Source organism: Lepus europaeus, chromosome 21 (genome assembly GCF_033115175.1).
Source record: "Lepus europaeus isolate LE1 chromosome 21, mLepTim1.pri, whole genome shotgun sequence".
NCBI classification, from domain to species: Eukaryota; Metazoa; Chordata; class Mammalia; order Lagomorpha; family Leporidae; genus Lepus; species Lepus europaeus.
In genome coordinates, this window is record NC_084847.1 from 51502730 (window position 1) to 51526856 (window position 24127).

General features: G+C 47.3%; 1 protein-coding gene across 1 annotated transcript in view; it reads left to right on the forward strand.

Moving 5' to 3' along the window:
• BAZ1B (bromodomain adjacent to zinc finger domain 1B) overlaps positions 1-24127 on the forward strand; it is a 72372-nt gene that overhangs the window by 26811 nt on the left and 21434 nt on the right. Inside the window, exons 5-9 of the mRNA XM_062180734.1 lie at positions 401-522; positions 3107-3304; positions 11970-13671; positions 19909-20047; positions 20785-20918. Coding sequence (XP_062036718.1) covers positions 401-522; positions 3107-3304; positions 11970-13671; positions 19909-20047; positions 20785-20918 — 2295 coding nt within the window. The remainder of the gene's footprint in view (positions 1-400; positions 523-3106; positions 3305-11969; positions 13672-19908; positions 20048-20784; positions 20919-24127) is intronic.

A 24127-nucleotide genomic window follows, 5' to 3' on the forward strand; every position in this document is an offset into this window, starting at 1 on the left:
GTGAAGTGGGAGATGCAGTGCTGTCTCATCTGGCCTTGGCTGCCTGACCTCTGTGGACTGATTTTGACTGTTCCACATGTTGTGTTCACCCATACTCTGTGCTTACTATCTCTGGACAAATCCTGCCACCTGGGTCTTTCCCGCCGGCCTCCCACACTGAATTGGGTATTCCTTTCCTACACTCTCATGGATTTTTCTTTGTTAACTTCTATGGCAGTGCTTACCACATTACATTGTCATCATTTACCTGTTATTCCCCCCAGTAGACTTTGAAGTTAAGGACATTGGGGTTCATATTTAGGCCACATCACCCACTGCCTGGTGTTCAGTAAAGTTACTGTGAATGAATGAATAGAGTTTAAGGAATTTGTTTTCACTACTTTTCTTTTTATTTGAGCAGATGACAGAGCTCGTAGATCTCCACGTAAACTTCCCACTTCATTAAAAAAAGGAGAAAGAAAATGGGCTCCTCCAAAGTTTCTGCCTCACAAATACGATGTGAAACTACAAAATGAAGATAAGGTGGGTTGGCACTTGATGGTAAACCTCTTAGATTTGTAGATGTTTAAGAAAATATCATAGAGTTGATTTTCTTAGAGAAAATGTGCTAAGGAGAAATGTCAGTGAATCTTTGTACAACGTGTTTCTAGTCTTAGTAGTTAGAACTTTAAGTTAAATTTTCTTTATTTTTAAGATTTATTTATTTGAGAGGCAGAGTTACAGACAGTGAGAGAGAGAGAGGTCTTCCATCTGCTGGTTCACCCCCCAGATGGCCACAATGGCCAGAGCTGGGCCAGCCTGATGTCAGGATCCTGGTGCTTCTTCCGGGTTTATAACCCAGTTCTTTTGCTTCATTTGTATTGTTTTTTCTTCCTACCTCAGAATTTGTCAAGCCTTGGTCCATTCTGAGTCACTTGTTTTATAGCTAGTGATCTGAAGACATGGTTAGCTTGTTAGGTTTTCTTTACATTTGAAAACTGAATATTGTTAATATAGTTTCTCATGAAGCTTTTCCCTATGTCTTATTCAGCAAGGTAGCTCATTAAAACATGGTGAAGAATCTCAGCCTAATTATCATTCATATTCTTGATTGATGAGTGTGAATGGTTTTGCTTAGTAAATATTGATTGGGAAAATAGAACCTGCAAACAAGAAAAGAGAGTAATGATCTGTAGTCCTGTATTCAGAGACAGTTGGTGAATGTAGATGTAGTTAATGGTTGTCAGCTCTTAGTTTACTTTAAAAATTTACTTATTTTTAAAGAATTTATTTATTTATTTGAAAGGCAGAATTACAGAGTGATAGGGAATATAAATAGGTCTTCCATCCTCTGGCTCAATCCCTAAATGCTTGTAATAGCCAGGGCTGGGCCAGCCTGAAGCCAGGAGCCAGGAGCTCCCTCCAGGTCTCTCATGGGTGCAGGGGCCCAAGCACTGAGCCACCACTGCTGTGTTCCAGGGTGCTGCAGGTGTTTAGGGGGAGTCTGGGTCAGAAGTGAAGGAGCTGGTGCTCAGCCCTGGCGTCTCAGTGTGGAATGTGAGCATCCCAGGTGTGCTTAACTGCTTCTCCAAACGCCTACGCCCAAAGATAAAATTTTTAAAAAGATTTTATTTATTTGAGAGGTAGAGTTACAGATAGTGAGAGGGAGAGACAGAGAGAGGTCTTCCATCCACTGGTTCACTCCCCAAATGGCCACAACAGCTGGAGCTGCGCTGATCCGAAGTCAGGAGCCAGCTGTTTCTTCCGGGTCTCCTGTGTGGGTGCAGGGGCCCACGCACTTGGGCCATCCTCCGCTGCCCTCCCGGGCCACAGCAGAGAGCTGGATTGGAAGAGGAGCAGTTGGGACTAGAACCGGTGCCTATATGGGATGCAGGTGCTGCAGGCGGAGGATTAACCTACTATGCCAAGGCACTAGCCCCCCAAAGATAAATTTTTTAAGATTTATTTTATTTATTTGAAATGAACAGTTAGGGGCCGGTGCTATGGCGTAGCGGGTGATGCTGCTGCCTACAGTGCCGGCATCCCATATGGGCACCAATTCAAGACCCAGCTGCTGTACTTCCAATCTAGCTCTCTGCTATGGCCTGGGAAAGCAGTAAAAGCCCAAGGCCTTGGGCCCCTGCACCTGCGTGGGAGACCCACAAGAAGCTACTGCGACCAATTGGGGAGTGAACCAATAGATGGAAGATCTCTCTCTCTTTCTCTCTCTCTGCCTCTCCTTTTCTCTGTGTAACTCTGACTTTGAGATAAATAAATAAATCTTACAAAAAAGAAAGGCACAATTAGAGAGAGGGAGAGATCTTCCATCCATTGATTCACTGTCCGGATGGCTACAGTGGTTAGGGTTTGGCCAGACCGAAGCCAGGAGCTTCTTCTGAGTCTCCCACGTGGGTACAGGGGCCCAAGGACTTGGGCCATATTTGACTGCTTTTCCAAGCACATTATGAGGGAGCTGGATCGGAAGTGAAGCACCGGGACTCAAACTGGCGCCTGTGTGGGATTCTTGCATCACAGGCAGCAGCTTTACCTGGTACACCACAACACCACCCCTCCAAAGATAAACTTTTAATGAGGAGTTACTGGTTCAAGGATATTTTCATTTTTAGAACATATTGCCTAGGGATGTCTTTTTATTTTTTATTTATTTTGTTTGTTTGTTTTCATTTGCTTCAAAGGGAGAGTGGAGAGAAAGCTATCCACCTCCTGGTTCATTCCCCAAATGCCTATAATAACAAAGGCTGGGTTGGGCTGAATCTGAGAGCTTGGAGCTTCATCCTGGTCCCTGATGTGGGTGGTAGGGCCTCCTGCACTTAGCCTTGATTGGTTGCATCCCAGGATGTATTAATGGGGCGCTGGGTTAGAAGCAGAATAAGTAGGATCCAAGCAGCAGCTTAACCCCCTGTACCACAATGTCTGTCTCCCTTAGGGATATCTTTAAGTTGAGTTTTCATTTGTAACGATCATTCCACGTTGTCTTCTAATTTGTAACCCTGTTTTGTAGACGGAATTGTGATTTTTTTTTTTTTTTCTGGAAGAACAGAAATTTTTGTTTCAGTGGTTAATTGTTTTTGATCTGGTGGTGAGTTACTTGTATTTGTCCGCCTAGATCATCAGCAGTGTGCCGGCAGACAGCCTGGTCCGCACAGAGCGCCCGCCAAATAAGGAGATCCTCCGGTACTTTATAAGGCACAATGCGCTACGGGCTGGTACTGGTGAAAATGCGCCTTGGGTTGTAGAAGATGAGTTGGTGAAGAAGTACTCTTTGCCTAGCAAGTTCAGTGACTTTCTGCTCGACCCATATAAGGTAAGATCACTACTAATTTTTTGGACAGTATGATAAAGCACTGTTAGATGAATCTGTTTTCTCCAGTGGCTCCAGTAGGATTAGATTGACGGCAGGTTTTGAACTCTTACATTTTCATACTATTTGAAAGTCAGAGAGACAGAGAGATCAGCCTGCCTATCTGCTGATTCACTCTGCCAGTGCCTGCAGTGTTTGCCACTGGGCCAGTTGAGGCCAACAGCCTGAAACTCAGTCCAGGTCTCCCGGGTGGGTGGCAGGGACCCAAGGACTTGAGCCATCTCTGCTGCCTCCCAGGGTGCATTAGCAGGGACCTGGAATCAGAGTGGCGCTGTGACTTGGAAGACATTCCAGTATGGGGTGTCAACAGCCCAAGCAGTGTTTTAGCCACTGTGTCAAAAAAATAATAAATTTTAAAAATCTCCAGATACATCTAATTAATAGACTGTGATGTGGGGTTGGCAGGGGAGAGGCCACATTGAATATCTCCCCTAGGTTTTTATTTTGTACAGTTAAATAAAAGTATATGCATGTACATTTTTGGCTTCAAATACTTTTTGGAATAAGGTATGGTATACATGTAAAAAGCACTTTTTTTTTCTTTCTTTTTTTTTTTTTTTTTTTGACAGAGTGGACAGTGAGAGAGAGACAGAGAGAAAGGTCTTCCTTTTTCCATTGGTTCACCCCCCAATGGCTGCTGCGGCCAGCGCGCTGCAGCCGGCACACTGCGCTGATCCGAAGCCAGGAGCCGGGTGCCTCTCCTGGTCTCCCATGCAGGTGCAGGGCTCAACAATTTGGGCCATCCTCCACTGCCTTCCCGGGCCACAGCAGAGAGCTGGACAGGAAGAGGAGCAACCAGGACAGAACCGGTGCCCTGACCGGGACTAGAACCTGGTGTGCCGGCACCGCAGGTGGAGGATTACCCTAGTGAGCCGTGGTGCCGGCCTTTTTTGTTGTTTTTTAAAGATTTTATTTATTTGAGAGGTAGAGTTACAGAGGGAGAGACAGAGAGAAAGGTCTTTCTTCCTCTGGTTCACTCCCCAAATGGCTGCAACAACTGGAGCTGGGCTGATCAGGGGTCAGGAGCTTCTTCCTGGTCTCCCACGTGGGTGCAGGAGCCCAAGCACTTGGGCCATCTTCCACTGCTTTCCCAGACACATTAGCAGGGAGCTGGATCAGAAGAGGAGCAGCTGGGACTGGAACTGGTACCCATATGGGATGCCCGGCACTGCAGGCAGAGGCTTAACTTACTACACCACAGCGCTAGTCTCTCAAAAAGTACTTTGCAAACCAATTCCTAAAGATGAAAACTGACTTTGTGTGTCAGACAAGGTGAGCAGATTCACTGGCAGCCTTGAAAAGAACCTGAAATATGTATCACTTTCTGTGACAGCTTAGTAGAAAGCCTGGCATATCTCTTGAGTGATTCTTTTCCCCTCTAATTGTCACATTTGTTCCTCAGAACATAGTTATGATATTGTAGTGTTTTATGTTCATCTTACTTTACAGATGGGAAATTTGAGGCCTAGTCTAATTAGGATCAACACAGAATAAAATGACAGGAGCCAAAGCATTGTTCCAGGGTTTCCGTGTTTCTTTCTTTTTTTTTTTTTTTTAATGTTAAAGGTTTATTTATTTATTTTTTAAACTTATTTAATGAGGCCGGCGCCACGGCTCACTAGGCTAATCCTCCGCCTTGCGGCGCCGGCACACCGGGTTCTAGTCCCGGTCGGGGCACCGATCCTGTCCTGGTTGCCCCTCTTCCAGGCCAGCTCTCTGCTGTGGCCAGGGAGTGCAGTGGAGGATGGCCCAAGTGCTTGGGCCCTGCACCCCATGGGAGACCAGGAGAAGCACCTGGCTCCTGCCATCGGATCAGCGCGGTGCGCCGGCCGCAGCGCGCTACCGCGGCGGCCATTGGAGGGTGAACCAACGGCAAAGGAAGACCTTTCTCTCTGTCTCTCTCTCACTGTCCACTCTGCCTGTCCAAAAAAACACCAAAAAACAAACAAACAAAAAAAACCAAAAAACCTTTTATTTAATGAATATAAATTTCCAAAGTACAGCTTATGGATTACAATGGCTTCCCTCCTACCCTCCCCCGTGTTTCTTATTTCCTTTGCATTTCAGGGTTTTTCCAGCAAGAATTTTTTTTGTATGTGTGTGTTTTTTTGTTGTTGTTTTCTAAGATTTATTTATTTGAAATGCAGAGTTAACAGAGGGGTCAGGGGAGAGAGAGAGAGAGAGGGACAGATCTTCCATCTGCTGGTTCACTTCCCAAATGGGTGCACCTGCCAGAGTGGGCCAGGCTGAAGCCAATAGCCAGGAGTTTCTTCTGGGTCTCCCACATGGGAGCAGGGGCCTTGGACCATCTTCTGTTTTCCCAAGCACATTAGCAGGGGGCTGGTAGGAAATGGAGCAGCTGGGGCTGAAATTTGCTCTCAGAGGATGCTGGCGTCGTAGGTGACAGCTTTATCCACTACGCTACAACACTGGGCCCTCTTTCCTTTTTTTAAAGATTGGTTAATTAATTTGAAACGTAGAATGAGAGATGGACAGAAGATTTTCATCCTCAGGTTTACTGCCCGAATGCCTGCAGGAGTCATATGGCTGAGTCAGGTTGAAGCCAGGACCTCTGTCCAGGTCTCCCAAGTGGGGGCCGAGATCCAAGTACTTGAGCAGTCACCTGCTGCCCCTCAGGATACTGCATGAGCACGAACCTGGATTGGAAGCAGAGTGGCTGGACTTGAACCAGGCACACTTACAGGGGATGTGAGCGTCTTGAGCAGACTTAACCACTGGGCCGCACATCCACCATTGATAAATATTTTCCTCTTCTTAACTCTTAGCTATCTTCTGTGTATTTTAGTATTTCAAGTATGTGAGTACCATGATAGACTGTCATTTATGAGTAAAAGATTTTTCTGGTTTATTAGCACAAAAAGCTGATAAACACTTTTTGTAAGAGGCAGAGCTTAGAATTCTAGTAACTTAGATCTGGAAAGGAAACTTCTGAAGACATCACCTACTGAAAATTTCTAATAAGGATTTAAATTATTTATCTTGAGCCTGGGCAATGTAAGTTCGCTTAGACTAAACTGCTACAGGAAAGCAGACAGAGAATTGAGAGTCATGTAAGATACTGCTCTGTAAAGTGAAGGGCATGTACTTAAACCCTGATTTCTTGTTCCAGAATACTGTTAGTTCACTGATGGTCTCCTGTGTTTTGCATACATGATGTGCTTTTCCCTTTTTTTTTTTTTTTTTTTTAAGATTTCTTTATTTATTTGAAAGGCAGAGTTAACAGAGAGGCAGAGAGAGAGGTCTTCTGTTCATCCGCTGGTTCACTCCCCAGATGAATGCAGTGGCCAGAGCTGTGTCGATCCGAGGCCAGGAGTCAGGAGCTTCTTTTGGGTCTCTCACATGGGTGCAGGGGCCCAAGGACTTGGACCATCTTCTACTGCTTTCCCAGGCCATAGCAGAGAACTGGATTGGAAGTAGAACAGCGGGTCTTGAACCGGCACTCAGTTTTTTGGGATGCTGGCACTGCAGGCAATGTCTTCACCCACCATGCCACAGCGCCAGCCCATTTTTCCTTTTCATAAAATTAGTTTTCTTAAAGGATTTTGACGTCTTAGGGTAGGACCTAGCACAAGATGAGTAGATCGTCATGAGACAGTGCTTTGGACCCTTCTGTTATTTTATTTATTTATTTTTAAAGATTTTACCTATTTATTTATTTAAGAGGTAGAGTTACAGACAGTGAGCGAGAGAGACAGAGAGAAAGGTCTTCCATCTGCTGGTTCACTCCCCAAATGGCTACAACCGCTGGAGCTGCACCTATCTGAAGCCAGGAGCCAGGAGCTTTCTCCTGGTCTCCCACACAGGTGCGGCAGCCCAAGGACTTGGGCCATCCCCCACTGCCCTCCCAGGCCACAGCAGAGAGCTGGATGCAAAGAGGAGCAGCCGGGACCAGAACTGGCACCCATATGGGATGCCGGTGCCACAGGTGGAGGGTTAACCTACTGTGCCACAGCACCGTCCCAGATCCTTCCATTATTTATAGGAAGTCTAAAATGATACTTTAAGGATTAAATTTAATCACAGATGATCTGCCAATCCCAAAGGCAAAGGAGGTTTTCTCTTTCTCCTCTGATTTTTGGTACAAGGTAACGTTCTACCTGATTGCTGAATACATTTCCTGTAGACAGGGGTGAGGCATGGATCAAGGAACCAAATTGTGAACAGTTTTAGGAAGGGAGCCTTGGGGAGGGCGTTGCTGCTGGAAGAGGCAGGTTACTTAGAGGGGTTGGAGTATTACCTGAGTAGGGCCCAATGTGAGGGTGATGAGGGAGCATTTGTGGTCTTTTTTTTTTTTTTTTTTTTTTTTTTAAGATTTACTTATTTATTTGAGAGGCAGAGAGAGGTCTTCCACCTGTTAGCTCACTCCCCAGATGGCCGCAACACCCAGAGCTATGCCGATCAGGAGCCTCCCCCGGGTCTCCCACGTGTGTGCAGGGGCTCAAGGACTTGGGCCATCTTCTACTGCCCTCCCAGGCCATGGCAGAGAGCTGGATCGGAAGTGGAGCAGCCAGGACTTGAACCAGTGCTATATGGGATGCCAGTGCTGCAGGTGGAGGATTAACCTACTGTGCCACATTGGCAGCCCCTATTACGTGTTTTAAGACACCCGAATACTGGGTGTTTCAAGTAGTGTTCATAGCCTTAAGGTTTTAAATAAATTTTGGCTCCTGGAGTTTGTTTATGAGTAGATGTACTTTATAAGTTAGATTATTTTTAAAACAATTAAAAGTGTTTTAATTCCACGAATTTGCTCACTATGGTGTGTAGAGATGGAGATAAGCGCACTCTGAATGTTGTCATCAGGTTCCTCACGTGTTGCTGGGTGAATAAGACTTAACAAGAATTGGAAGTAGAAGCTAAAGTTGATCTCAACGAAGTAGAGACTAGAGTAGCGGTACCAGAGATTGGGCAGGGGTGAAGGGGGGAGGGTTGAGGGTACAGGGCTGCAGTGAGACAGGGAATTACTTCTGATGGTCTGTGGCACAGTAAGGTAACCATGGCCGGGAACAATTAATTGACTACTTTAAAAAGTCTAATAGAATTTTTGAATGTCCTCAACACAAAGAGGTGATAGGTGTCAGTTCCCTTGTTCTGATCATCACACACTGTGTACCTGTATTGCAGTGCCATACCGTACTCCATAAATATGTATAATTACTTTGTGTCGGTTTAAATATTTTTTAAAAAAGAATCAATATGCATTGCTGAAGTTTTCTAACTTCGATTTTGCTGCTAGATTATACTGTTTACTGAAGTTAAATTCAGCACCTCATCGAGCTACTTCAAATAACTATTTCAGTTTTACCTTATCTCAAGAACCGTAGCTTCCTTTAGACGTAGCGGAGGTGTGTCTGGGTGACAGGGCCAGATGGAAATTGTGTACGCTCTGTGTTCCTCCCATGCCCAGAGACAGTTGTCAGCATTTTTCCTTTTCGGCAGTTAGGAAGGACCTTTGCTAAAACATTTTGGTACTAATGGTCTGAGTGTCCCATCTTCTCTTCTCCCTCCTTATCCACTGGTCTGTAGATTTACTTGTGCTGAGAGGGGTGCAGGGGAGACCCTTAGCACATAAGTGGTTTTATACTTTTGCAGATCCCCCTGAGTCCAGCCATGCCGGCTCCCGTTTGGCTGTGACTGGCCAGCATGCCCCATGCTGAGATGATCCAGTTACTGGAGGACTGCTCACACCGGGAGCCGGCCTGTTGGGAGGGGGTTGGGTGAGTTCTTTTCTTTCATTTTCAAGAAAACAATTATGTGGTGTGGCTTGGCAGAAACACACCTCATAAATAAAAATCGGTTGCTAGACCCTCTTGTGGCTGAGCCATCTGCCTCCTTGTATCATTTCTTCATAATACTGTACCTCTAGGTTGAAGAAGTTTAAAGAACTTTATTCTAAATCTGAGTGATTTTTAATAGAAGTATAATCAGTAAATGGAAGAGTATGCCGCTTAGACTAGATCTGCTTAAGATACTACACATGAAACTGTCTCGCATTAGTCTCCTTTTCCGAGATAAATTTCGTCTCAGGGTAACTTAAATACGCGTGTAACTGGTGACTGAGCGCTGCACTGGCGGCAGAGAGGACGGTGAACTTGGGGAGGCCCTCGTGTGCCTTGGACTCCCATCAGTAGGCTGGTGGTGGATCCACCTCTGTGCTACTGTCGGTGACAGGGGATCCCTAGGAAGCTCTTTTTGCTTATTCTGTGTAACGTTTTGTGAAGTTTAGTTCTGGGGAACCGGACAAGAATCCCAAGTCATGGATAGAATTGGTGTTCTGCCAGCTGTGAAAATGCCTTGGTGTCAGCCCGTCCAGCGGGCTAGTGCTGAACAGAACATCCAGTTTTAATCAGGCAAAGACAGTAGCCCAAGAAACAGTAACCTGTACTAGCCTACAATTTAGTTTTTAAAGATTCATTTATATGAAAAGCAGAGTTACAGAGAGAAGGAAAAACAGAGAGAGCTCCTGTTCCCGGGTTCACTCTCCAAATGGCTGGAACAACTGGAGAAGCCAGGAATCTTGAACTCCATGTGGAGTTCCAGGTGGAGACCTCTCTCTTCCTGTTGTGTTCTGTTACCTTGGCTCTGTGCGGTTTCTGTTGTTTCAGTTCCTAATCCAGATTTACTGCTCCAGTCTGCATTACCCGTAACACGAGTGTAGGTGCTCTGCTGTGTGTTCTTGGATTTGCTTCACCCAAGCTCTTTTCCTGTAGCCGTTTTTAGGGGCTCGTGATTTCATATTCAGCGACCACCAGCTGTTCCCTTGGCTGCATTCTCACCTTTTATTAGCTGGTCCTACCCCTGCCTCCTGACTTCCTGTACATGCTGCTCTTTACCAGTTAGTCCCTTCTTGTTAAGTCTGGCGCTTAGCTGTGTCTCTCTGGTAATAGAAATCAGGTATGCAGAAGGCTATCTGATCTTCCCCCTAATCACTTGAAAGCCAAGTGTTTTCTGAAATATCTGCACTTTCTGTTGCTTAGTAATTTCATTTAGTCTGCATTTCACCTGCCAGCTTTTTTCTTCATAATTATATTCTTTAAAGCAACGAAGATAGTGGTTTTTTTTTTTTTTTTTTTTTTTAAATACACATAGTGAGCAGCGGTATATTGGCAAATGGACCAGGTCTACCTTATTAAATGTTTCTATGAAGGAGGTGAGGCAGGAGAGGTTTGAGGAGCCAGTGGCTGTGTGTCTGGGGCAGTGGGAGTGAAGGAACTCCCGTGCTTGCTGAGTCGTCAGGAACGCCCGGCCGAGGCACCTGGCCCCTCATCGCTGTCATTACATCTTTTCTCTAGCAGTGTTAAACTGAGCACGTGCAGACCACAGTACATAGAGTCTGAGGTACTTGAATTTATGGTTTTTCTCAGTAGATGAACTAGAACAAGAGCGAGAAAGAAACTGTAGGTTCAGGAGAGGTTCGCTACAGTGATTGGCTGGAATTGAATCCTAGTAAAGAAGGGGGCGAGCCTGGGGCAGGTGTGATCAGATGCATGAACTTGAGGCTGTGGGCTGCACAGTGGGAAACTGGAGCAAGAGAGCTGGAAGGATCTGGGCGACCGTTCAGAGAGATTACAGAAGTCAGTGCGGTCACTTGGAGAGCTATAATGAATGAGTCGTTGAGGTGCGGGGAGAGGACCGGGAGGAGACCAGGTCAGGAGTTTTCCTTTGTGAGCAGTGATCGTGTTGTTATGACACTGGCTGAGATGTTTAATAGGGAAATATGCCCACAGTTAGGCAGAAGCACTTGGTTTGCCTTTTTTTTTTTTTTTTATTAAATTTTTGGACAGGCAGAGTGGATAGTGAGAGAGAGAGAGAGAGAGAGAGAGAGAAGGGTCTTCCCCCTTGCCGTTGGTTCACCCTCCAATGGCCGCTGCGGCCGGCGCATCGTGCTGATCCGAAGCCAGGAGCCAGGTGCTTCTCCTGGTCTCCCATGCGGGTGCAGGGCCCAAGCACTTGGGCCATCCTCCACTGCCTTCCCAGGCCATAGCAGAGAGCTGGCCTGGAAGAGGGGCAACCGGGACAGAATCCGACGCCCCGACCGGGACTAGAACCCGGTGTGCCGGCACCGCAAGGTGGAGGATTAGCCTGTTAAGCCATGGCGCCGGCCTAGTTTGCCTTTTTCTTATAAGCTGTCTCAAATTGGAACTAAAGTTTAAAGAATGGAAATAATTTTTTTCAAGATCTGTTTCAAGAGCAGTACTTTTACACCCCTTGGTTAACTACTGTTACCTAGAGGCAGGCATTCCTAATTGGGGTCCATGGACAGACTCTGTAATTGTGTGTAGTTTTGGGGGGAAGGGTTCACAGATGCCATCTAAATATTTAACGATCACTGATGTATTTACAAACAGCTAGTTGCATAGAAAAATACCTAACATCAGAGTATTGACTTTTAAGAGTGGGTAGCAAAGGAATTTTTTATTGGTGTGGCAAAAACATTAGTTAACATTTATGTCTGTGTTTTCAGGGACACAGTGTCTATGGACAAATGAATTTGTAGCTTTACCTGAATAGCTGGGGAAAGAGGGCTTGCATACTGCTGCTTTAAATTCTTTTTTAAAATTAATTTTGCTCCTATTTTAAATTCTAGTATATGACTCTCAATCCTTCTACTAAGAGAAAGAATACTGGATCCCCAGACAGGAAGCCTTCAAAGAAATCCAAGACAGATAATTCGTCTCTCAGTTCACCACTAAATCCTAAGTTATGGTGTCATGTACACTTGAAGAAATCTTTGAATGGCTCGCCACTCAAAGTCAAGAACTCAAAAAATTCCAGATCTCCAGAAGAACATCTAGAAGAAATGATGAAGATGATGTCACCCAACAAGCTGCATGCTAACTTTCACATTCCTAAGAAAGGCCCGCCCACCAAGAAACAAGGGAAGCACAGTGACAAACCTTTGAAGGCCAAGGGCAGAAGCAAAGGCATCCTCAATGGACAGAAATCCACAGGAAATTCCAAATCTCCCAAAAAGGGCTTAAAGACTCCTAAAACCAAAATGAAGCAGATGACTCTGTTGGATATGGCGAAAGGCACTCAGAAGATGACACGAGCCCCAAGGAATTCTGGGGCAGCGCCGAGGTCCACTACTAAGCCCCATAAGCACCTGCCTCCTGCCGCCCTGCATCTCATTGCCTACTACAAAGAAAACAAAGATAGGGAGGACAAGAAGAGCGCCCTGTCGTGCGTCATCTCCAAAACGGCCCGCCTCCTCTCCAGTGAGGACAGAGCGCGGCTCCCGGAGGAGCTGCGCAGCATCGTCCAGAAACGCTACGAGCTTCTGGAGCACAAGAAGAGGTGGGCCTCGATGTCTGAGGAGCAGCGGAAAGAGTATTTGAAAAAGAAGCGCGAGGAGCTGAAAGAAAGGTTGAAGGAGAAAGCCAAAGAACGGAGGGAGAAAGAAATGCTTGAGAAGTTAGAGAAACAGAAGCGGTATGAGGACCAAGAGCTAACTGGCAAAAGCCTTCCAGCCTTTAGATTAGTGGACACCCCCGAAGGACTGCCCAACACACTCTTTGGGGACGTGGCCCTGGTGGTGGAGTTCCTGAGTTGTTACTCCGGGCTGCTCTTACCTGACGCTCAGTACCCCATTACTGCCGTGTCCCTTATGGAAGCATTGAGTGCAGACAAGGGTGGCTTTCTGTACCTGAACAGAGTGTTGGTCATCCTCCTGCAGACCCTATTACAGGACGAGATCGCGGAGGACTACGGCGAACTGGGGATGAAGCTGTCCGAGATCCCTCTGACCCTGCATTCTGTTTCCGAGCTGGTACGGCTCTGCTTGCGCAGATCCGACGTTCAGGAGGAAAGCGAGGGCTCCGACGCGGATGACAACAAAGACTCGGCGCAGTTTGAGGACAATGAAGTGCAGGATGAGTTCCTGGAGAAGCTGGAGACGTCCGAGTTCTTTGAGCTGACGTCAGAAGAGAAGCTGCAGATCCTGACAGCACTATGCCACCGGATCCTCATGACGTACTCAGTGCAGGACCACATGGAGACCAGGCAGCAGATGTCGGCGGAGCTGTGGAAGGAGCGGCTTGCCGTGCTGAAGGAGGAGAATGACAAGAAGAGAGCAGAGAAGCAGAAGCGGAAAGAAATGGAAGCCAGAAATAAAGAAAATGGAAAGGAGGAGAACGGGTTAGGCAAAACTGACAGGAAGAAAGAGATCGTGAAGCTAGAGCCCCAAGTAGATACGGAAGCCGAAGACATGATTAGTGCCGTGAAGAGCAGAAGGCTGCTTGCCATGCAAGCTAAGAAGGAAAGGGAAATCCAGGAAAGAGAAATGAAAGGTAACTTGTCGTGTGGGGGCCGGGCAGGCGTTGTCAAAGGTGTGGTGGCAGGGTCTCTGTGTGTCATAACTCTCCACTTCCGGGTGGTAACCCAGCACCAGCAGATGTGTCTCCTCTTAGTGGGAGTGTTCAGCCCGGCACTCTGCAGCTAATGATGTGTTCATGTGCTGGTGGCATCCTTCTGGGTTCAGGGGAGGACCAAGTCCACAGGTGGGCATAGTGGAAGCAACACCATGAGCTGCTGGGCCTTGGCTGTAGGCCTTGGCAAGCTACTTACCCACGCCTCACTTGGTGCTTGGTAACAGTTGTGGCACCTGAATGGCAGGTTATTTGAAGCCCCAAGCACAGTCACCGCTTCAGATAGTTGCCTCCCTTACTAATATTTAAGAGGCGTAAAAATTTTGAGCTTTCATAACCTCATCAAATCCAAACATTTATAAAAACAGCATTATTGGCCGGCGCCGTGGCTTAACAGGCTAATCCTCCGCCTTGCGGCGCCGGCACACCGGGTTCTAGTCCCGGTCAGGGCGCCGGATTCTGTCCCGGTTGCCCCTCTTCCAGGCCAGCTCTCTGCTATGGCCCGGGAAGGCAGTGGAGGATGGCCCAAGTCCTTGGGCCCTGCACCCGCATGGGAGACCAGGAGAAGCACCTGGCTCCTGGCTTCGGATCAGCACGATGCGCCGGCCGCAGCGGCCATTGGAGGGTGAACCAATGGCAAAAAGGAAGACCTTTCTCTCTGTCTCTCTCTCTCTCACTGTCCACTCTGCCTGTCCAAAAAAAAAAAAAAAAAACAGCATTATTGGCCGGCGCCGCAGCTCAACAGGCTAATCCTCCGCCTTGCGGCGCTGGCACCCCGGATTCTAGTCCCGGTTGGGGTGCCAGATTCTGTCCTGGTTGCCCCTCTTCCAGGCCAGCTTTCTGCTATGGCCCGGGAGTGCAGTGGAGGATGGCCCAAGTACTTGGGCCCTGCACCCGCATGGGAGACCAGGAGAAGCACCTGGCTCCTGGCTTCGGGTCAGTGTGGTGTGCTGGCTGCAGTGCGCTGGCCGCGGCGGCCACTGGAGGGTGAACCAACGGCAAAGGAAGACCTTTCTCTCTGTCTCTCTCTCTATCCATTCTGCCTGTCAAAAAACAAAAAACAAAAAAACCCCAGCATTATTAAGAAATAATTTACATACCATAACATTCATTCATCTATTGTGTATTAATTCACTGTTTCTTAATAAATTCACAGATATGTAAAACCATTACTGTAGTCAATTTTATGTCTTTTTTTTTTACCTAAAAAGAACAACCCGTGTCCTTTGGGTGTCATCATCCACCCATCCTCCCCAAGCCGGGAGCCACCACTCATCTGCTTTCTGTCTCTGTACTGCCTGTTCTAGACTTCTCCTATGCATGGACTCGTATAATAAATGTTATTTTTTGTGACTGGCTTCTTTCACATAGCCGGTTTCCAAGGTTTGTTCACGTTGTAGCATGTAAAACATGTCACATTAAGGAAGCCAGTTTAGAAAGACCATCTCTGCCTAGTTCTAAAACATTTTCATCACCCCGGAAGCCCCGTCTGCTCTCTGTCTCTGTGGACTTATGTGTTCTGGCTGTCTCTTTGAGTGGAATCACAGGGTACATGGCTTGTGTGTCTGGCGTCTTTGACCTCGTCATGCTACGGGCTGCGTCAGTACTTTGACCTCGTCATGCTACGGGCTGCGTCAGTACTCGGCTGCTTTCTGGGGCTGAGTGGTAGCCCATTGTTGGGCTGCATTGCATCTTATTTATTCATCCAATGAAGAACGTTTAGGTTATTTCCACCTTTTGGCTTTTACGGATAATGCTGCTATGAACATTCATGTACAAGTTTGGTGTGGGGGTATATATTTTCGTTTCTCTTGGGTAAATACCTAGGAATGGAATTGGTCATGTGGTCATTTCAGGAGCTGACAGGCTAGGCTGTTCACAAGAGTGGCTGTATAGTCGTATATCCCTACCAGCAATGCGGAAATGTTCTGACTGCTCCATCCTTACCAGCACTTGATACTGTCTGACTTTCGAGTTCTTACCATCCTAGTGGGTGTGAATTAATATCTCATTGTGCTTTTGATTTGTAGTTACTTGGTGACTACTAATGGCAAGCATTGTTTCATGTGCTAGTGGTCATTTATTTGGAGAAATGTTAATTCTGATCTTTTGCCTGTTATTTGTTTATATTTTTAGTTTTTATTTTATTTATTTGAAAGGTAAAGAAACTTCCTGTCCACTTATTTACTTCCCAAATGCTTTTTTTTTTCCTTTTAAAGATTTATTTATTTATTTGAATGGCAGATTTACAGATAGAGGAAGGGAGAGATAGAACTTTCATCTACTGGTTCACTCTCCAAATGGCCACAATGGCTGGGTCTGGGCCAGGCCAAAGCCAGGAGCCAGGAGCTCCATCCAGGTGTCCCTCAGGGGTGCAGGGGCCCAAGCACTTGGGCCATCTTCTGCTGGTTTCCTAGACTTGTTAGCCTAGGAGCAGCCAGGACTGGAACTGGCACCCACGTAGAAGGCCAGCACTGCCAGAGGAGGCTTAACCTTATACGCCATGTGCCAGTCCTGATGCTGTCCTTTGAAGAACCAAGTCTTACATTTTGGTGGGGTCTAAGTTATGTTTGTTTGTTTGTTTAAGATTTATTTTATTTATTTGAAAAACAGAGTCTTAGAGGTAGAGACAGAGAGAGATCTTCCATCCGCTTATTCACTCTCTAAATGGCTAAGCCAGTCCGAAGCCAGGATCCAGGAACCTCCTCTGGGTCTCCCACGTAGGTACAGGGCCCAAAGACTTGGGGGCAGTTCTCCACTGCTTTCCCAGGTGCATTAGCAGGGAGCTGGATCGGAAGCCAGGACTCAGCTGGCCCCCATATGGGATGTGAGTGACGCCTGCAGGCCAGGGCTTTAACCCACTGTGCCACAGCACCAGCCCCTGTTCATTTTCTTTTGTTCATAGATTTGATGTCATAGCTAAGAATCTATTTCCAAATGCAGAATCATGAAGATTTGTGCTGTTTTCTTCTCTTTTTTTAATTTTTAAAATTTTTTTATTTTTTAATTTTTAAAAAGATTTATTTATTTGAGAGAGTTACACAGAAGAGACACAGAGGCAGAGAGATATGGAGAGGCAGAGAGAGAGAGAGGTCTTTCAATTGCTGGTTCACTCCCCAATTGACTGCAACAGCCAGAGAGAGCTGTGCCGATCCAGAGCCAGGAGCCTCCTCTGTGTCTTCCCACATGGGTGCAGGGCCCAAGGACTTGGGCCATCTTCTACTGCTTTCCCAGGCCACAGCAGAGAGCTAGATTGGAAGTGGAGCATCCGGGACTCGAATTGGCGCCCATATGGGATGCCGGCACTGCAGGCAGCAGCTTTACCAGCTACACTACAGCACCGGCCCCTAAGTTCTCTTCTAAAAAGTTTGATAATTTTAGCTATTTCTTTTAGGTCTCTGATTATTTTTGAGTTAATTTTTAATCTATAGTATAGTGGTATAAGTTAAGGGTTCAGCTTTGCTCTTTTATGTGGCTGCCCTTCTGTCCCAGCATCATCTGTTAAAAACTCTATCCTGGCCAGCACCACGGCTCACTAGGCTAATCCTCCGCCTGCAGCGCCGGCACCCCGGGTTCTAGTCCCAGTTGGGGTGCCAGTTCTGTCCCGGTTGCTCCTCTTCCAGTCCAGCTCTCTGCTGTGGCCCGGGAGGGCAGTGGAGGATGGCACAGGTGCTTGGGCCCTGCACCCCATGGGAGACCAGGAGGAAGCACCTGGCTCCTGGCTTCGGATCGGCGCAGCTCCGGCCATAGCGGCCATTTGGGGGGGAGTGAACCAATGGAAGGAAGACCTTTCTCTCTGTCTCTCTCTCACTGTCAAACTCTGCCTGTCAAGGAAAAAAAAACTTTATCTTTTCCTTCATGGAATGGTTTTGCTGCCTGAGTCAAAAATTACTTGACTATTAGGCACTTCAGTTCATTTGTGGACTGTGAATTTTAGTGTGTTCTCTATGTCTGTATGCTCTAGTAACTAGAAATAGAGACGTGTTCCTTTTTCAGCTTTCCCTTTGTCAAGATTATTTTGGTTATTCTGGGTCTCCTTCAGTTCTATGAGGTTTTTTTTTTTTTTAAGTTTTATTTATTTGAAAGGCAGAGAGACAGAGCTTGTACCTATTTGCTAGTTCACTCCTCAAATGGCCGGACCTGGGATCTCAGAGTGGGTGGCAGAACCAACTATACGAGCCATTACCGCTGCATCCAAGGGTTTGCAGTCTCGGGAATCGAGTCTGGTATTGAACTGGTACTCCAGTGTGAGAGGCGGACGCTGGGCTAAATTTTGCAATTAAAAAAAAAAAAAGATTTATTTATTTCTTTATTTTAGAGACACAGAGAGAGGTCTTCCATCTGCTGGTTCATTCCCCAGATGGCCACAATGGCCGGAGCCAGGCTCATCTGAAGCCAGGAGCTTCTTCTGGGTCTCCCACGAGAGTGCAGGGACCCAAAGACTTGGGCCGTCTTCTACTGCTTTCCAGGCACACTAACAGGGATCTGGATCGAAAGTGGAGTGGCTGGGACTTGAAGCAGTGCCCATATGGGTTACTGGTGCCGCAGGCAGAGGTTCAACCTACTACACCATGGCGCCGGCCCCAGGAGAATGAGTTTTTCTTTGATTGAGAAGTGGCCGTTACTCTGAGTCTCTTTGTATCATTTACCTTCATTCTTGACAACCATTCAATATCATTAGCACACTTTATTAAAGGTGAGATTAATATAATACTAAAATAGTATTTTTTTTTTAATTTTTGAAAGTAACATCTTTAGACAGATGGCACTGTCTAGATCCTCACTAATATTGAAGTTGTTATCTTCAGTAGAGGATTAAGGGTTAAAAATCCTGGCATTGTTGGGGCCGGCGCCGTGGCTCACTTGGTTAATCCTCCACCTGCAGCGCCGGCATCCTGTATGGGCGCCAGGTTCTAATCCCAGCTGCTCCTCTTCCAGTCCAGTTCTCTGCTATGGCCAGGGAGGGCAGTGGAGGATGGCCCAGGTCCTTGGGCCCTGCATCCGCGTGGAGGACCAGGAGGAAGCACCTGGCTCCTGGCTTCAGATTGGTGTAGCTCCGGCCGTAGCGGCCATTTGAGGGGTGAACCAACAGAAGGAAGACCTTTCTCTCTGTCTCGCTTTCTCTCTCTAACTCTTATCTGTCCAAAACAAAAAAACACCTGGCATTGTAAACCAGTACTCTCTGCAGTATTGGAGTCTGACAGTTGCAGAGACAGTTTGAAGGCAAGATTACAGGCTTTTGTTCAGGGAAGTGAAATAAACCCATGCCGTGATTGATGAAAGCGTTTTCCTATTAGCAGTAGTAATTTGCTGAACAGTGTAGAAAAGTGATATTCCGTGTACAGTAAGTGTGATCCACAGGTGCCCCTTGCCCGTGTTTTCTCAGTTCTTTTTTCTTGTCATCAAAGCTATTGAGCTGAGTAGCTGTCTGATTCCTCAGGACTGAAATATGGTTCATTTTTGAAATAACTATTTTATTCATCATGGTCTTTTGGAGGATCCTGTGATTATATCTGTCTAAAAGTGTTCCGTTTTACCGACTGTTAGGAAATTTCACCAGGGTTGTTTAAAATGTCTTAACCAGAAGTTAAGTTTTGGAAAGAAAGGATTTTGCATTGAGTTGACAGATGCGACCTCACCCAGACAGAAGGAGCATAGCAGGGCCAGAGAAACTGCTGTCTTGTGGGTCACGTCTTAGAGCAGAGTTAGGAGGATATTATGATTCGATGGGTATCTCCTTTCTCCCTGGCACTTTTCACTGTATGTCTTTTTTTTTTTTTTTTTTTTTTTGGGCAGAGTGGACAGAGAGAGACAGAGAGAAAGGTCTTTTCTGTTGGTTCACCCCCAATAGCTGCTGCGGCCGGCGTACCGCGCTGATCCGGGGCCAGGAGCCAGGTGCTTCTCCTGGTCTCCCATGGGGTGCAGGGCCCAAGCACTTGGGCCATCCTCCACTGCCTTCCCGGGCCACAGCAGAGAGCTGGCCTGGAAGAGGGGCAACCGGGACAGAATCCAGCGCCCTGACTGGGACTAGAACCCGGTGTGCCGGCGCTGCAGGCGGAGGATTAGCCTAGTGAGCTGCGGCGCCAGCCTCAGTATATTTCTTAATTTGTGAGAGTGGCATTATTAGGAAAAAAGTAAGTCTTCTTTTGTCTTCAACAGTCAAACTAGAGCGGGAGGCTGAAGAAGAACGGATACGGAAGCACAAAGCAGCTGCCGAAAAGGCGTTCCAGGAAGGCATCGCCAAGGCGAAGCTCGTCATGCGCAGAACTCCTATTGGCACCGATCGAAACCATAACAGGTCAGTGACTAAGACAGCTGCTGTCTTACGTTATTAGTCATGAAACTGTGTCGTGTTCCTGCTGAGTTTCCCAGATCTGTTTGGAGACAGAAGTGCTTATCACACATTTATTGAATATTAACTGCTGAATGTTAGGGTAGCAAAATTACCCTTTGAAGATACCACAGGTCTGAAGCTTACGTTATAGGGGCAGACGCTGTGTCCGCGTTGGAGTGGCTGGGTTCAAGTCTTGTCTCTGTTCCAGATCCCAGCTTCTTGCCAATTCTTGCTCTGGGTTAGTAGGTGATGGCTCCTGTCATTGGGTACCTGCCACCCATGTGGGAGACCTGGGTTGACTGCCCAGCTTGTGGCTTTGGCCTGGTCCAGGTCCGGCCATTATATGTATTTGTTAAATGAACCAGTAGATGGGAGATACCTGTCTGTCTGCCTTTCAGATAAAACGCATAAAATAAGAGAAATGTCGACCAAATAGAGGTCTTTAATATTGTTGATTATTTTAAAGGGATACATTACATGGAACATAAAGACAGAGAAACACTAGATGTTATAAAAATTACAGACGTATATGAGTCTCAGACTGCAGAAAATGGAGTATCCTTCGCTTTCCCCTGTGGTTGGTGTCTGTTGAGTTTTGAGCAGAGAGAATGTTCCTGCCCGTGGTTGTGACTGGTGCGTGAGGCTCTGTGACACGCGCAGTCGGCCCGCAGCCCTGACTAACGCGTGGTTGTGGTTTGTAGATACTGGCTCTTCTCGGACGAAGTTCCAGGACTGTTCATCGAGAAGGGCTGGGTACATGACAGCATTGACTACCGATTCAGCCACCTCCGCAAGAAGCACTCGGACCCTCCCGACGAGGATTCCTGCCCCCGCAGTAAGTTGTCCACTCCAGGTGCTCCCTGATTCATACGGCGGCGTCCTAACCCACCGCGAGGCAAAAGCGAGTCAGGAGCACCTGCCCCGCGTCCGCTCCACAGCCCAGCACACTGCTGAGTGTCGACTGTCTCCCCTCACGCTTGCTGCGCTGCCGGGGAGCTGCGGCTCTGACGCCGCTGCCTGGCTGCGTGAAATTGGCCAGGGAAAAGCCTCAGCTTGAAAGTACGGTTCCTAGCGAGTGTGCCGCTTGGCCACCATCACAGAGTGGGCGGGTGGTGCAGTGGAAGCAGTGTGAGTGGGGGTGCCTGTGGTTACTTCACTCCGCTCACGTAGTCAGTGTGAAGGGCTGCCTTTCTCTCACCTTTCCCACTGGCAGAATTCTTTTAAAATTTATGTATTTATTTGAAAGAGTCGCAGAAAGGCAGAGAGAAATCTTCATCTGCTGGTGTATCTCCAAATGACTGTGACGGCTGGAGTGGACCAGGCTGAAGCCAAGAGCCCCAGCTTGAATCTGGGCCTCATTTGGGCCATAGCAGGGACCCAAGTACTCAAGCCGTCAGTTGTTGCCTCCTAGGGTTCGCATTAGCAGGAAGCTGGATTGGAAGCGGAGCAGTCAGGACTTAATATGGGATGGATGCATCCCCCGTACAACAGCTCCCCCGCAAAATTTCTTTATTGCCTTAGCCCGATGTATGGAGTGAGATGAGCAGACATGAGACGCTGGAGAACTAGAGAGGAAGATTAATGTTTGGTTGTTAGCTTTGTTCCAGGCATGGTTTTGAGAGAAAAGAACTTTCGTGTCGGGGTCTTTGGACTTAGATTTTATAGAAGTACTTTCCAAATTTTGTCTCTTGGAAGTTTTTTAGTAGATGTTTCAAGGGGGACAGGAAGGCAGGTTCAGACGTTCCTTCTCTCCACTTTATTTTTTTAAACATTATGTATTTGAGAGGAAGAGGGAGACAGACAGCTCCCATCCAGTGGTCCACTCTCCAAATGCTCACAACAGCTGGGCTGGGCTAGGTTGCATCTGGGGGCTGGGAACTTCCATCTGGGACCCTCAAGTGTGTGGCGGGGACCCAGGAGCCTGAGCCATCACCTGGTGCCTCCCGGGTGCACGTGAGCAGGCAGCTGGAGCCGGGGTGGAGGCACCTGGATACAAGGCAGGCTGTTCAGAGCCACGGCCGTCCTGCCTGCTGCACCTGCTGCTGACTGGCCCCTCCACTTCAGACATTAATGTCTTCAGTACTTGTCCAGCATCTCCCTGTTGAACCACTGGATTGACAATCAGTGAATTTCCTGCCAACTCTTTGATCATTATTTCTTTGAGAAGTCTCCTTTTTTTTTTTTTTTTTGACAAGCAGAATGGATAGAGAGAGAGACAGAGAGAAAGGTCTTCCTTTTGCCGTTGGTTCACCCTCCAATGGCCACTGTGGCCGGCGCATCTCGCTGATCCGAAGCCAGGAGCCAGGTGCTTCTCCTGGTCTCCCATGCGGGTGCAGGGCCCAAGGACTTGGGCCATCCTCCACTGCCTTCCCGGGCCATAGCAGAGAGCTGGCCTGGAAGAGGGGCAACCGGGATAGAATCCGGTGCCCCAACCGGGACTAGAACCCGGTGTGCCGGCGCCGCAAGGCGGAGGATTAGCCTGTTAAGCCATGGCACCGGCCGAGAAGTCTCCTTTTTAAAATTTCTTTTTAAGGTTTTTTTACTTATTTATTTATTTAAAAGGGAGAGTGACAGAGGGAGAGAGAAACAGAGATCCATTTGGGCTCCAGTAGCCAGTGCTGGGCCAGGCTATAGCCAGGAGCCAGGAACTCTACCCTGGTTTCCCTAAGGTGCAGGGGCCTGGGCACACCTGGTTGTTTCCTGCTGCTTTCCCAGGTCCATTAGCAGGGAGTTGGGTTGGAAGCAGAGCAGTGGGAATTGAACCAGTGCTCCGATGTGTGACGCAGGGGCTTGCCAGCCGCAGTGTAACCTGCTGCACCGCAGTGCTGACCCCTCCTTCTGTTTTTTAAGTGTTTCTTCATTTTAGAGAAATTCCTAACCCAAATTTTAAACTCACAAAATTGTTAAATAAGGAAACTTATTTTTTTATGTAGTCAAAACCCGTTTTTCATGTTGAATTACATAAAAGCATAGACTGTCACCTTGTAGAAAAATCTAGTACGGGTAGACTTTATAAATTCCCAGGTGAGGACAGTTTGAGAGCAGTCACTGTGGAGTCAGGATCTTCAGACTTGGGAAAGATTCCAGCTGGGGGAGGGCCTCGTATTTTTACTATGTTTACTATGTTTCAAATGCGTAGTGGTATTCCTTGGAAATCAGCTCTACCCAGGTTGAACCTTCTGAGAGAAAACTGTGCTTCCACATTACCGGCTTTGAGAGCAGTCTGGTGGGTGTTGGTGTTTCATGTTTTTTATTTCCAGAATGGCAGTATCTCTTCAAAATTAGACACCTTCTCCAGCCAAATGAGGTTTTGTGTTAGTACTGCAGGGAAGCCACTGCAGGTTAAGGGGGAGCAGTGGGGGCAAAGAGAGAAGCTCGTGTAGTATTAGGACAGACTTCAAATGTTTGCCAACCCTGAAATGGGCCCTGATGAATTGGCTTACGATCTAGCTGTATTGGGGCCAGCGTTGTGGCACAGGTGTGTAGTGGATAAAGCTGCTGCCTGTGATGCCAATGTCCCATATGAGCGCTTGTTTGTGTCCTAGCTGCTCCATTTCCGACCCAGCTCCCTACTAATGGCCTGGCCAAAGCTGTGAAAGGTGACCCAAGTGTTTGGGCCCCTGCCACTAACGTGGGTTACCTGGATAAAGCTGCCCATCTGGGGAATAAACATGGAGGTGGAAGATCTCTATACTGTCGCTTTCTCTTTCTCTCTCTCTCTCTCATTTCAAATAAATTAATGAATGTTAAAAACAAACAAAAAAAAAAAAAAAACGGGGCCTGGTGCTATAGCTAAAGAGCTGTAAAGTTCAAAATTTCAAGAGTACCACCACTCAGAATGGAGAAGCATGGGGCAGGCACTGTGGCGTAGCAGGTAAAGTTGCTGCCTGCAGTGCCAGCATCCCAATGGGTGCTGGTTTGAGACCTGGCTGCTCCACTTCTGATCCAGGTCTCTGCTATGGCCTGGGAAAGCAGTGGAAGATGGCCCAAGTCTTTGGGCCCCTGCACCCACGTGGGAGACCCAGAAGAAGCTCCTGGCTCCTG